The sequence below is a fragment of the Oncorhynchus kisutch genome, linkage group LG23, assembly GCF_002021735.2.
Source record: "Oncorhynchus kisutch isolate 150728-3 linkage group LG23, Okis_V2, whole genome shotgun sequence".
NCBI lineage: Eukaryota > Metazoa > Chordata > Actinopteri > Salmoniformes > Salmonidae > Oncorhynchus > Oncorhynchus kisutch.
Window position 1 is genome coordinate 12353658 of NC_034196.2, and position 13650 is coordinate 12367307.

The window sequence follows — 13650 nt, forward strand, 5'->3', positions numbered from 1 at the left end:
GATCTGTTAGGGCTGGCAGGACAGGAATATAGCAACAGAAAACTCACTAGCATCACTCAATTCACAGACTCTCTGGCAGACGTGAGAAAATGAGTGAGAAAATGTGAAACTGAAAGCATGTCTGCTACAGATAAAACCAAAGGTTCATGGATCGTAATAATACAAAAAAAGTATTGTTACATTTGTGAATATAAAATGTTATAATCTCTAAACAAATACCGTCCTCTGTCTGAGCCCTGTTTCCCGACCTCACTGCACAGAGAGCCTGCAGATATCAGGCCTGCCTGTCACTGTCTCACAGACGTCCCCTCACACTAAGTAACAGTCACATCACACACACACTACTATTCACACACATTGAGCTACTCAACCCTGTCCACAGAAAGGTCCTCAGCGGAACGGAGGGATCGGGGGAGCTGCTGGAGGCATAAGGGGAAACCCATACGCTCTGTATCATCTCCTAACATTCCTTAAGCCAATTACAACGGTCCAGGATTTAGCTGTTAGCAAGGCAGACGAGCATGAATGACGGTCAACATTTGGATTGATGTTGTCCTGATTTTGTTTTGGTTAAGCGTAAATAGAAGGGGAAAACAAAGCAAAAGCTAACATGGGTAGAATAAATAAAGAGATGATGAAAGTCCAGCGTCAGCCTTGTATACTAGAGTACCTTGTGAATAGTCTACTCTAGTGGGATAACAAGACTTGTGAAATCTGGCAACAAACACTAAGGAAATGGACATAACTAGGAGGAAATCAAACTGGAGTGATGTCCTGACATTCTGACACCTCCTCAAACCTAAAGAGATTGCCTCAGTAGGCCTCTTGCCAGGTCCAGAGTGCTCTCTCTCTCTCTTTCCCCCGCTCGGGGGTCAGGTCTGTCTGTGACAGCTGGAAGTGAGGCTGTGAGCGATAGACTGCCAAACCTGCTCTCTCCACCGATCCCTCCACAGGAAGCTTTGGCGTGTCATTTCTTCCCACCACCCCGACACAGACCAGAGACGTGTCACCCACCGGCCTCAAAAGCCCCCAACAAAGGTAGGATCATGGGTAGACAGTCAGGCAGGACATGGAGAGTCCGGGAAGAGGAGAAGTGAAGATGTGACTGACCGTCTGAGCCGGGGAAAAATGGCCTGTTTCTCCTCAGTCTGTAGCCAGGCAAGAAATTCTACTCTATGAGAGACACTCGACTGAAGCAGATTGAGACATATCCGAGTGCTGAATGCAGGTCATTTTCCTCCACTGTGAAGGGCTCTATAAAATCTGTTGTATTTTTTGGCTGATTCAGTTATTTTCTCCCAAATTCCATTTCATCAGTTTCCGTTTCCCCCTTTTTTTTCTTCTCAGGTTTTCACTCTCAAAATCACACCTTTTTAATAGACAAACAATTCTTAAACGACATCAGGAGACCATTTTTGAGGTCTGGGGAACTATATAAAAAAATCACTTTTGGGTGTAGTTACCCTTTAATTCCAGTGGGCACCTAGCAAGAGGCTGTTTAGCAGTGTTTCTGTTGAGCACAAACAAACACCCACTGGATTGATGCAAATAATCATTATATCCTTCTCCCAGGTAAGCATAGGCTACTTTGTAGTTCATATTTAAATGAGAAGGTTTGTTGGGAAAGCCTTTCCATCTACCAGAAGACTGTTTTCATTAGCATCATCGCTAACGGCTACAAAAAGTGATAGACGTGCACACAACTCACAGACAGGGGCATGCTCGTTGCCTCTTGAAAGTTGCAGGAATTTAATTAATGAATTTAAGACATTTAGTCGATTGCATACTAAGTTCAATAAATATTTGAATATTGTTGAATTTCGTTTTAATGTGATTCCGTCCGCGTTCTCCGCATTGCAGATTTGATAAGGTCCTAACTGTGATGCTTTGTCACGTATCTCCAGAGAAAAACTGAACAGTCAGGCAAATGTGAAGAACGCTTCCCAGGATCCAAAATACACAATTAACCGTGCAGTCGGGATCAGAGAGATGGATGGAATGCACACTTTGATTACTTAATTAAGTAATAGTGGAAAAGTACAGAAGAGAGTGGATTTGATTAGGCCTCCCAGTAACCTCCATGTCTGCCCACTCAATCATCACACCCCACCACAGATAGACTCTTATTACATCACTGGCTATTTTTCACTGGGCTAAGTTCAGGATGACGGATAGTCTGTGGAGCTTCGCTTAGGTTATATACTTTACTACAGCCATGGCTGAGTTATGCCAGAATCAGGCAGCAGTATTGTGTAATAGTGGACTGTTGACCAAAACATGCAGGCTATTTCTGAGGTTAAAACCCCAGGTGGAATATGTTACTCTTCTGTTGTTGTGCAGTTCACATGCACTCGAAAATTCAGTTCGCCATGAATAACATTAGGTGAAACTCTAGGGCCACCCAAATAGAGCTGTACAGCAAGTCTACTAAGCTATGAATTGATTTACTGTTTCAGTGGAAGCATCCTCCATCTAGCTAGTAATTCACAGTATCCTCTCCGCCAAGCTGTTCACACCATTAGTTGAACCCTCGAATGTGACATTATCACTCTAGGAATTCACCCCAGGTGTAGCACTTATTTCTCAATGCCAGAAACGCATATAGTAGTAACTTAGATCACCCCAAGAAAAACATTCCCAAATTACAAACTCTTAAATCAAATTGTTATTATATTAAGTTGTTCTAAAAGCTGGGTTTGAAGTTCTCCCCAAATCAGCTTCAGAAGGAATCCCACAACCCCACTATCTGAAATAGAACAACTATTTGAAATGCCCTCACTTGCACTAGGTTAACGTGGTTTTAGCCACAAGCACAAATATATTATTATGATATTTGTAAAAATGTGGGACATTTGTGAGAATGAGTAAGGCAAATTGGGCGTCTACTCATCAATTTGCAGGGTAATGCAAATTGGAAAGAGTGCTTCAGCAAGAAGTTGCTTCTCAAAGTGGATGCTGTCCCTACCATCAATGTCACTTCTAAAGCATCTCAAACAGCCAGCAGCACCAGCAGAGACTGAGCATTATCATGGGTTTCAGTCAGCATGGAAGTCAATCAGGTAAGTAAAAGTCAAAGAGCTAACTTGCTACCTCTCTGCTAATGTTAGCGAGCGCATTTAGCTCACGTCTTCCATGTAAATAAACACAAATAAAATGAGCCAACGGTAAACATGTCTGCCAGCTCTTCGTAGCCAATTACTGATGCTGTCATACTATAAACAGTACAATCTTAAGGGAAGACATAGTTTTGGCCACGATGGTGGTCACTGTTACTGTACAAAGCAAGTTTTCAAGGTGTTTTGCGCGTTGTGGTAATTCTGTATTTCTGTGGCTCCGGGGGAGTTTTCTACATAGCCTGCCGAGTGTGGGCTAAACTGAAATTTGACGCTTGACACTAGGAGGGGTGGATTTTGCTCAATGGGAAAGTTTAATTTTGGATCTTACGATCAATGTTGTCACAGTTGCTTCTTGTTGAAGAGGCAGCTGCTAACGTTAGCTTGCTACACTTTTACTTTCTTTCTTCTCCAACACTTTGTTTTTGCATTATTTAAACCAAATTGAACATGTTTAATTATTTATTTGAGGCTAAATTGATTTTATTGATGTATTATATTAAGTTTAAATAAGTGTTCATTCAGTATTGTTGTAATTGTCATTATTACAAATAAATGTTAAAAATCGTCCGATCAATCGCTATCGGCTTTTTTTGGTCCTCCAATAATCTGTATCGGCGTTGAAAAATCATAAATCGGTCGACAGCTACCGCACAGTCATGAAAAGGGCAAGGCAGTGCCTCTTCCCCCTGAGGAGGCTGAAAAGATTTGGCATGGGCCCTCAGATCCACAAAAAGTTATACAGCTGAACCATCAAGAGCATCTTGACTGGCTGCATCACCGCTTCGTATGGCAAAGCACCGTCCTTGACTGCAAAGCGCTACAAAGGGTGGTGCTCACAACCCAGTACATCTCTGGGGCCGAGCTCCCTGCCATCCAGGACCTCTATATCAGGCGGTGTCAGAGGAAGGCCGGAAAATTTGCCAAAGACTCCAGCCTGTTCACTATGATATTGTCCAGCAAACAATACCCAGAGTATCGGCTCTCGGACCAACAGGCTCCAAGACAGCTTCTACCCCCAAGCCATAAGACTGCTAAATAGTCAATTAAAGGTACCCAAACAATCTCCATTGACTATCTTGCACAGACCCTACGCACACTCACTAGAATTGAAATACACATCATATACATTTGAAGTCGGAAGTTTACATACACCTTAGCCAAATGCATAAACTCTGTTTTTATTTTTATTTTTTTCAATTCCTGACATTTAATCATAGTAAAATTCCCTGTCTCAGGTCAGTTAGGATCACCACATTATTTTAAGAATGTGAAATGTCAGAAAATTAGTAGAACAAATTATTTATTTCATCATATTCCCAGAGGGTCAGAAGTTTACATACACTCAATTAGTATTTGGCAGCATTGCCTTTAAATGGTTTACCTTGCGTCAAACGTTTCAGGTAGCCTTCCACAAGCTTTTGGCCCATTCCTCCTGACAGAGCTGGTGTAACTGAGTCGGGTTTGTAGCTCTCCTTGCTCGCACACACTTTTTCAGTTCTGCCAACAAATTTCCTATAGGATTGAGGTCAGTGCTTTGTGATAGCCACTCCAATTCCTTTCACTTTGTTGTCCTTAATCCATTTTGCCACAACTTTGGAAGTATGCTTGGGATCATTGATTACCAATTAGTCTGGAGCTAGCCCTTGCTAGGCCCATCTCCCGGCTAGCCGAAGAGGTCCATCAGCAACTTCGGGTACAATACTTACTTTGCCAATTGTCCTAGACCCCTTTTACTGCCGACATGGAGCCCATCTGCTATGCGCGGCCCGCTAGCTGTCTAGAGCCTATCGGACTGGGATATGCATAACACCCGGCCATCCTACAATCTAAGCTTGATGCCCTCAATCTCACACAAATTATCATGGAACCTACCAGGTACAACCCCAAATCCGGAAACTCGGGCACCCTCATAGATATCATCCTAACCAACCTGCCCTCCAAATACACCTCTGCTGTCTTCAACCAGGATCTCAGCGATCACTGCCTGCATCCGTAATGGGTCCGCAGTCAAACGACCACCCCTAAAACACTTCAGAGAGCAGGCCTTTCTATTCGACCTGGCCCGGGTATCCTGGAAGGATATTGATCTCATTCCATCAGTAGAGGATGCCTGGTTATTCTTTAAAAGTGCTATCCTGATAATCTTAAATAAGCATGCCCAATTCAAAAAAGATTAGAACCAGGAACAGACATAGCCCTTGGTTCACTACAGACCTGACTGCCCTTGACCAGCACAAAAACATCTTGTGGTGTACTGCATTAGCATCAAATAGCCCCCACGATATACAACTTTTCAGGGAAATTAGGAACCAATATACACAGGCAGTTAGGAAAGCAAAGGCTAGCTTTTTCAAACAGAAATTTGCATCCTGTAGCACAAACTCCAAAAGGTTCTGGGACACTGAGAAGTCCATGGACAACAAGAGCACCTCTTCCCAGTTGCCCACTGCACTGAGGATAGGAAACACTGTCACCACCGACAAATCCGCGATAATTGAGAATTTCAATCAGCATTTTTCTATGGCTGGCCATGCTTTCCACCTGGCTACACATACCCCGGTCAACAGCAACTTGCCCAAGCCTCCCCATTTCTCCTTCACCCAAATCCAGATAGCTGATGTTCTGAAAGAGTTGAAAAATCTGGACCCCTACAAATCAGCTGGGCTAGACAATCTAGATCCTCTCTTTCTAAAATGATCCTCTAAAATCATTGCAACTCCTATTACTAGCCTGTTCAACCTCTCTTTCGTATCGTCTGAGATCCCCAAAGATTGAAAAGCTGCCGCGGTCATCCCCCTCTTCAAAGGGGGAGACACTCTAGACCCAAACTGCTACAGACCTATATCTATCCTACTATGCCTTTCTAAAGTCTTCAAAAGCCAAGTTAACAAACAGATCACTGACCATTTCAAATCCCAACGTACCTTCTCCGCTATGCAATCAGGTTTCCGAACTGATCATGGGTGCACCTCAGCCACGCACAAGGTCCTAAACGATATCATAAACGCCATCGATAAGAGACAATACTGTGCAGCTGTATTCATCAACCTGGCCAAGGCTTTCGACTCTGTCAATCACCACATTCTTATCGGCAGACTCAACTGACTTGGTTTCTCAAATGACTGCCTCACATGGCTCACTAACTACTTCTCAGAGAGTTCAGTGTGTCAAATCAGAGGGCCTGTTGTCCGGACCTCTGGCAGTCTCGATGAGGGTGCCACAGGGTTCAAGCCTCGGGCAGACTAATTTCTCTGCTGCTGGAGATTCTCTGATCCACCTCTATTGCTCCCAAGGATGAACTAGACTTATGGAGGCCTACAATTATTTTTCTGAGGACTTGGCTGATTTCTTTTGATTTCCCCATGATGTCAAGCAGAGAGGCACTGAGGTTGAAGGTAGGCCTTGAAATACATCCACAGGTACAACTCCAATTGACTCAAATTATGTCAATTAGCCTATCTGAAGCTTCTAAAGCCATGACATCATTTTCTGGAATTTTCCAAGATGTTTAAAGGCACAGTCAACTAGTGTATGTAAACTTCTGACCCACTGGAATTGTGATACAGTGAATTATAAGTTAAATAATCCATCTGTAAACAATTGTTGGAAAAATTACTTGTGTCCTGCAAAGTAGATGTCCTAACGAACTTGCCAAAACGAGAGTTTTAATGACTCCAACCTAAGTGTATGTAAACTTCCGACTTCAACTGTACACACTCGCTCACACACACACTGAACTGTCATTCTTACACAAAACCCTCCCACATTCAAACACACACAGGCATACCGACACAACAAAAACACATACATACCCACACTTCTACACTCATCAGTTGCTGCTGCTACTCTGTTCTTTATTTTACTCATTATTATCTATCCAGATGTCTAGTCATTTTACCCTGTCTTCATGTACATATCTACCTTGTACATTGATCTGGTACTCTCTGTACTGTATATAGCTCCATTATTGTGCATTTTATTCCTCATGTTAGTCACTATTCCATTTTGCATTATTATTTTATAAACTCTGCATTGGAATGGATCCAACTCTGAGTTGGAATGGTTCGTAAGCAAGCACTTCACTGTAAAGTCTACACCAGCATTATTATTAATACAATTTTTAAAAATGGGGGGGGGGGGGGTAGAGGTAATGTAAACGGTTACCCCCACCCCAGTGACCGAAAACAATAAATGTCTGCCTAACAACCAACAATCCTCCATCTCAGCAATGAGGATCAAACCTAACCATCTGTCCCACTAACATATTCACATTCTTATTCAACCATGTCCCCCCACCACACACGTAGAGAGACATCTCCATCCGCATACCACACATCCCTCATGCTATGTCACACCAGATACAAGACAGATGGGAAAAAACAGACAGGATGGTTTGAATTAAGGCTATTTATAAAAACACAAACGCCACCTTCCCACCTATGGCTTTATTTACTGCTGGGTCCTGCTTAGTGTTGGGGACCTTTTGAACTCTGACCCCATCCCCTGGCCTCCTGCTCGGAGTCCTTCATGTGTGACTAACAGTGTGTGCATAAGCTAGTGTGAGACAATGGTGAGGTAGTGTGTGTGTGTTTGTTCGTGCGTGTGGTCGTTTATGCGTGTGCGAGTCAGTGCGTGAGACATAGAGACTCACGCTGAGGTTCCTGTCCCAGATCTGGATGGTTCCGTCCTGGCAGCCGGCTGCCACCAGCTTCCCGTCTCGGCTGTAGGTGCAACATGTGGGCGTGACTTTCTTCCCCTGCAGGGAGCGGGGTTTGAAGCACATCTTGTGCTTCTTGTTAGAGCTCAGGTCCCATGTTCGAACAGTACTGAGAACACAGTGAGAAAGAGTAGAGGTTTATGAACCAACACACCAGATGCTCAAACGACACATGATATTAACATACAGTGTATTCGGAACGTATTCAGACCCCTTGAATTTTTCCACATTGTGTTACTTTACAGCCTTATTCTAAAATGGATTAAATAAATAGAAGATCCTCATCAATCTACACACAATACCCCATAAGGACTAAGTGGAAACAGGTTTTTAGAAATTGTTCAACATTAATTCAAAACAAAAATACCATATTTAAGTATTCAGACCCTTTGCTATGAGACTTCGAAATTGAGCTCAGGTGCATCCATTTTCCATTGATCATCCTTGAGATGTTTCTACAACTTGGATTGGAGTTCACCTGTGGTAAATTCAATTGATTGGAAATTATTTGGTAAGGCACACACCTGTCTATATAAGGTCCCACGGTTGACAGTGCATGTCAGAGCAAAACCAAGCCATGAGGTCGAAGAAATTGTCTGTAGAGCGAGGAGACAGGATTGTGTCGAGGCACAGAACTGGGGAAGGGTACCAAGACATTTCTACAGCATTGAAGGTCCCCAAGAACACAGTGGCCTCCATCATTCTTAAATGGAAGAAGTTTGGAACCACCAAGACTCTTATTAGAGCTGGCAGACTGCTCAAACTGCTCAATCAAGGGAGGAGGGCCTTGGTCTGGGAGGTGACCAAGAACCTGATGGTCACTCTGACAGCGCTCCAACGTTCCTCTGCTGAGATGGGAGAACCTTCCAGAAAGACAACAATCAAGCCTTTATGCTAGAGTTTGACAAAAGTATCCTAAAGAACTCAGACCATGAGAAACAAGATTCTTTGGTCAATTGAACTCTTTGGCCTGAATGGTAAGAGTCACGTCAGGAGGAAACCTCGCACCATCCCTACAGTGAAGCGTGGTGGTAGCAGCATTATGCTGTGGGAATGTTTTTCAGCACCAGGGACTGGGAGAATAGTCAGGATCGAGGGGAAAGATGAACGGAGAATAGTACAGAGAGATCCTTGATGAAAACCTGCTCCAGAGCTTGAGAGGATCTGCAGAGAAGAATGGGAGAACCTCCCCAAATACAGGTGTGCCAAGCTTGAGGTGTCATTCTCAAGAAGAATCATGGCTGTAATCGCTGCCAAAGGTGCTGAGTAAAGGGTCTGAATACTTGTGGTATTTCAGTTTCCTAAAATGTCTCATTATGGGGTGTTGTGTGTTGATTGATGAGGGGAAAATAATAAATGTAATCCATCAAAGAATAAGGCTGTAACGTAACAAACCGTGGAAAAAGTCAAGAGGTCTGAATACTTTCCGGATGCACTGTATCAGCAGTAGCCCGAACCTCTGTCCACAATATCCCCGACTAGAAATTCCTCAAATCCATTAACAATCACAACATACCACCGTTCCATTATCATCCAAGTATTCTGAGAGCTCTCCTATTACAACGCCACAATTCCTATCAGCCAGTAACTCACATCATATAGATGTTCCCTAGTCTCTGAGCCTTCTTCCCATACCCCTCCATATAGTATCAGCCAGATATGTGCTGAAGGATGAGAGGTTATGGAACGGAGCAGAGAGACAGAACACTAGATCAGCCTGACAGGCGTGTCTGAAGCCTCCATGAAGTCCTGATTTTACTCCCTACATCTGCTCAACACATTATTGAACCGTGCAGCAGACAGACGGCGCAGGATGGGAAGAATTAAAAAACAAACATACATATTTCTAACACCGATATGTACACAAACACAGCTGAGCTGGTTGTATACGGTTGAGTCAATTCTAAGTGTTGAACCAAATATTGACTTGGCTACTAGGAGAGGAGTGATACAGGGACAGGGTGGTAAAAGTCAATGGAGGCATATTGAGGGAGGTTGCATATATTCTCTGTAATTCCTTGAAAAGGTGATAAAAAAAACACATACATTAAAATCATCCCACACAATTTTACCCAGGTTAGAAATTCTAAACAAGGGCATGGTCTCTGTTAAAAAAATAATACTTTTTGACGAATAACGGGTTCCGCACGTTCCTGCGTAGTTTGGGAAACATCTTACTAATATTTTGTTATATTCTTATTATAAAATATATGTATGTTGACTGATCAGGTCCTGCTTGAACTAATTAATAACGCATTTCTTTGTGATGGTGTATATTCAATGGGTTTATTAAAATACCCACATCTGCACACCCCTACTCCCACCCGTCACCGGTGTCGGGCTGCACAACACTATGTATAAAAGAAGTATGCTGGTAAAGTGGTGAGAAAAAAAAGACTGTTTGAAAGGGTGTCATATAAACATAGCCAGATTTTTTTTCTACAGGTAACAAACCATAAATTTGATCTGAAATATGTATACGTGTCAGACAGGCTCAAAGCAGGCATTCTGCAGCTTTTAAAACATACCAAAGTGGACACTGGACAGTCATGTGACTGGGACCACCAAGGCCTGTAGGGTCAGAGGGGAAAGGAAGTGTAACCTTTAACCTCAACAACACGGTTGGTTTCCCATCCTAAGGATGCCTTAAGGAGGTAAGTTCCACACGCCTCCTTACCACCTCACTCAACATTTTAACCTTCACCTCACTTAACACAGACGCTCAGTAGTTCACCCTTCTAAAGATGTATAGAGCGAGAAATAGAGATGGAGTAGAGACAGAGGGGACAGTAGAGAGGGGAAAGGAGGATGGGGAAGTGGAAGCCGACTAGCACAAACATGAGTCAGAGGGCAGACACTAGAGGCGCCTGGTGCCATGTGTCAGCCTAGCAGACCAGCCGTGCCAATGTATGTCTCTCTTGCATGTGTGTCTCTCTGACCCACTGCCTGTTTCAACAGGCCTGACCCTTGGGGGTCACAGGGTCAGGAGAGGAGCATAAACACGCAGAGCTGCTACTAACAGCAAGGCATGGATTCCTCCACGGCTCGCTACACACTACAACAGTCAGACACACACTCAACTGTGTTTAGATAAGTTTGACAAGGTGACACAGATGCCAGCCAAAGACAGATCATCTGAGGGAGTATTGGCAGTTGTTTAATAAACCTCAAATTTACAAGTGTTTAATAATGTTGCACAAAGTGCTTTCAGGCTGATCCTCATACTAGCAACACAGTGACCAAGTTAAGTGCATGATGTGAATTCGTATGTGAATGTTGTGTGTGTGTGTGTGTGTGTATGCATTGCATACGTGTCGTGGGTGACAGGAGTGTGCAGGGTGACAGATCGTTCCACCTGCTCGCTCACAGACGTCTCTATTCTGTCTACATAGGAGCCTAGGTGTCTGTCCAGACACTAAAGACAGCAGAAATTTTCACGTAGCAGCACACAACACCAGGAATTCAATTCATCTCAGCCAGCCTCTTTCCAAAACATGGCCTTGATGGCTGACAGGGCAGGAGCAGAGGCCACCGCCACCCCGGCTGGGCCGATCCTGGGTCTCTCACACATCTCAGCAGCTAGGCAAGGATATTCTACCACATATTAGGTGGGAAGTTGTAGGGATTCAAGGAATGGCCGCAAAGTAATGCAAAACCTAGTGGATTGTAAACTACAGGTGCACTCAAGTTATTTAGGAGCTGTTTCTTCGAATAAATTATTTTGGTGACCCTCTAACATCACCCGCTTTAGAAGTGTGCTACGTTCCTGTGTGATGAACGAAGAACTTAGCAACCATCTCACAAGTCGCAACTCAATTCTTTTCAATGAAGTGACAAAACATTCACGTACAGAATAATAAAGAAACCAAAACATGGAGGGGCACACAAAGTATCACGCCACCCTTTCTTTCCCTTCCCCAACAAGCCTGTTTTCGCCTCAATCAGCGCTCCCCTTTTCCTGTGTAAGCGCTTAAAGACCCAGAGGGGTGTTTGTGATAAAAGACGAGAGCCATACAGCCTCAGTCATGCATGTGTGGTTTACTAGGTAAGACAGCCGTTCACACATCAACCCGGGGTTTAGGCCCCCCCCCCCCTACTCTCTGCCTTCAGATGCTATCTGTGGGACAGTCTTTAGGTCTGCCAGGGCCGGGTGGCTGGGATTATGGGAAAGCTCCCCAGATGGAGGGATAAGGAGGAGAGGAATAAAGGACAGTCTGATCAAAGCGCAGGGGCCTCTGTGTGTCAGGCTGTGTTAGAATGGCTGGGGGCCCGGGGATGGGGCCCGGCTGTGAGGCCCGCTGAGGCTCTGTTATAATCACTGATAGGGATTAGAGGGGAAAATGGAAGCTACTCCATCTCAGAGGATGTACAAGATAAGAAGGGGAAAGAAACTGCTGGAAGTGGAGCAGTCAAGACACATAGACGAACACAGGAGGTTCAACCAGACATCCAGGTGAGGCCGGGGAAGATGTTGACTTATTGCCTCCTTCGTGCACAAACATAGTATACAGAATAAAATATACAGCACATTGCTATTATATGATATTCCTGTCATAGCAGCGGAAAGTTGGGGAGCACCCCTTGAAAAATCAGAGTGTACTAGTAAAGCTCTTTGGTCTTGGCCATAGTGGAGTTTGGAGTGTGACTGTTTGAGGTTGTGGACAGGTGTCTTTTATACTGATAACAAGTTCAAACAGGCGCCATTAATACAGGTAACGAGTGGAGGACAGAGGAGCATCTTAAAGAAGAAGTTACAGGTCTGTGAGAGCCAGAAATCTTGCTTGTTTGTAGGTGACCAAATACTTATTTTCCACCATAATTTGCAAATTCATTCATTAAAACTCCTACAATGTGATTTTCTGGATTTTTTTCCCTCATTTTGTCTGTCATAGTTGAAGTGTACCTATGATGAAAATTACAGGCCTCTCATCTTTTTAAGTGGGAGAACTTGCACAATTGGTGGCTGACTAAATACTTTTTTGCCCCACTGTAATTACCAGACTCAAGTTACAAATGCTGGTAAACTCTCAAATACATTTGGTTTAAACATGCTCCACAAAAGAAGTGCACTGGGCATTTACTAGTCCTGCATTAATGGACCGATATAGACATCTTCAGCCTGGGCAAAGAAAACGCAGCACCCCCACCACCACCCTACTTCCCGTGGCTATAATTCCTGTGTGTACGCTGGATTTGAAATCCACGTCAATAGTGAGATAAAAAGGCTTATCAATATTGTCAGCTTGGTTTAATGGATCCTCATTAAGCTCAATAAGTAGGGCAGTGCATCTGCATCCAAAGACCAAATGATAAAGTGACTGTAGCTCATCCAGGTTGATTGGTTGAAAAGTTAAGTAAGCCATTAGCCTAGATCCCACTGGAGTAGCACAGGAGGAAATTACCATGAAAGTCTCTTTTCGCTCCAATAAAACAGGAGTAGCCTCACCATAGCAGCAGGTCGAGGTTATAGAGTTCAACATCCAATCCATTCTGTGCTGTGAGGCAACAGTCTGTACTTGAAAGTATCTGGTTGTGGTATGTATAGTGAACAAAAAAGTGTTGGTCCATGTTTCATGAGCTGAAATAAAAGATCCCAGAAATTTTCCAAACACACAAAAAGCTTATTTCTCAGATTTTGTGCCAAATGTGTTTACATCCATGTTAGTGAGCATTTCTCCTTTGCCAACATAATCCATCCACCTGACAGGTGTGGCATATCAAGAAGCTGAATAAACAGCATTCATTACACAGGTGCACCTTGTGCTGGGTACAAGGCCTACTACAATGTGCAGTTTTGTCACACAACACAACGCCACT

The 13650-nt window shown here is 43.6% G+C and overlaps 1 protein-coding gene across 1 annotated transcript in view; it reads right to left on the reverse strand.

The window, feature by feature from the left end:
• wdr70 (WD repeat domain 70) overlaps positions 1–13650 on the reverse strand; it is an 80984-nt gene that overhangs the window by 37288 nt on the left and 30046 nt on the right. The window contains exon 10 of the mRNA XM_020458065.2: positions 7768–7942. Coding sequence (XP_020313654.1) covers positions 7768–7942 — 175 coding nt within the window. The remainder of the gene's footprint in view (positions 1–7767; positions 7943–13650) is intronic.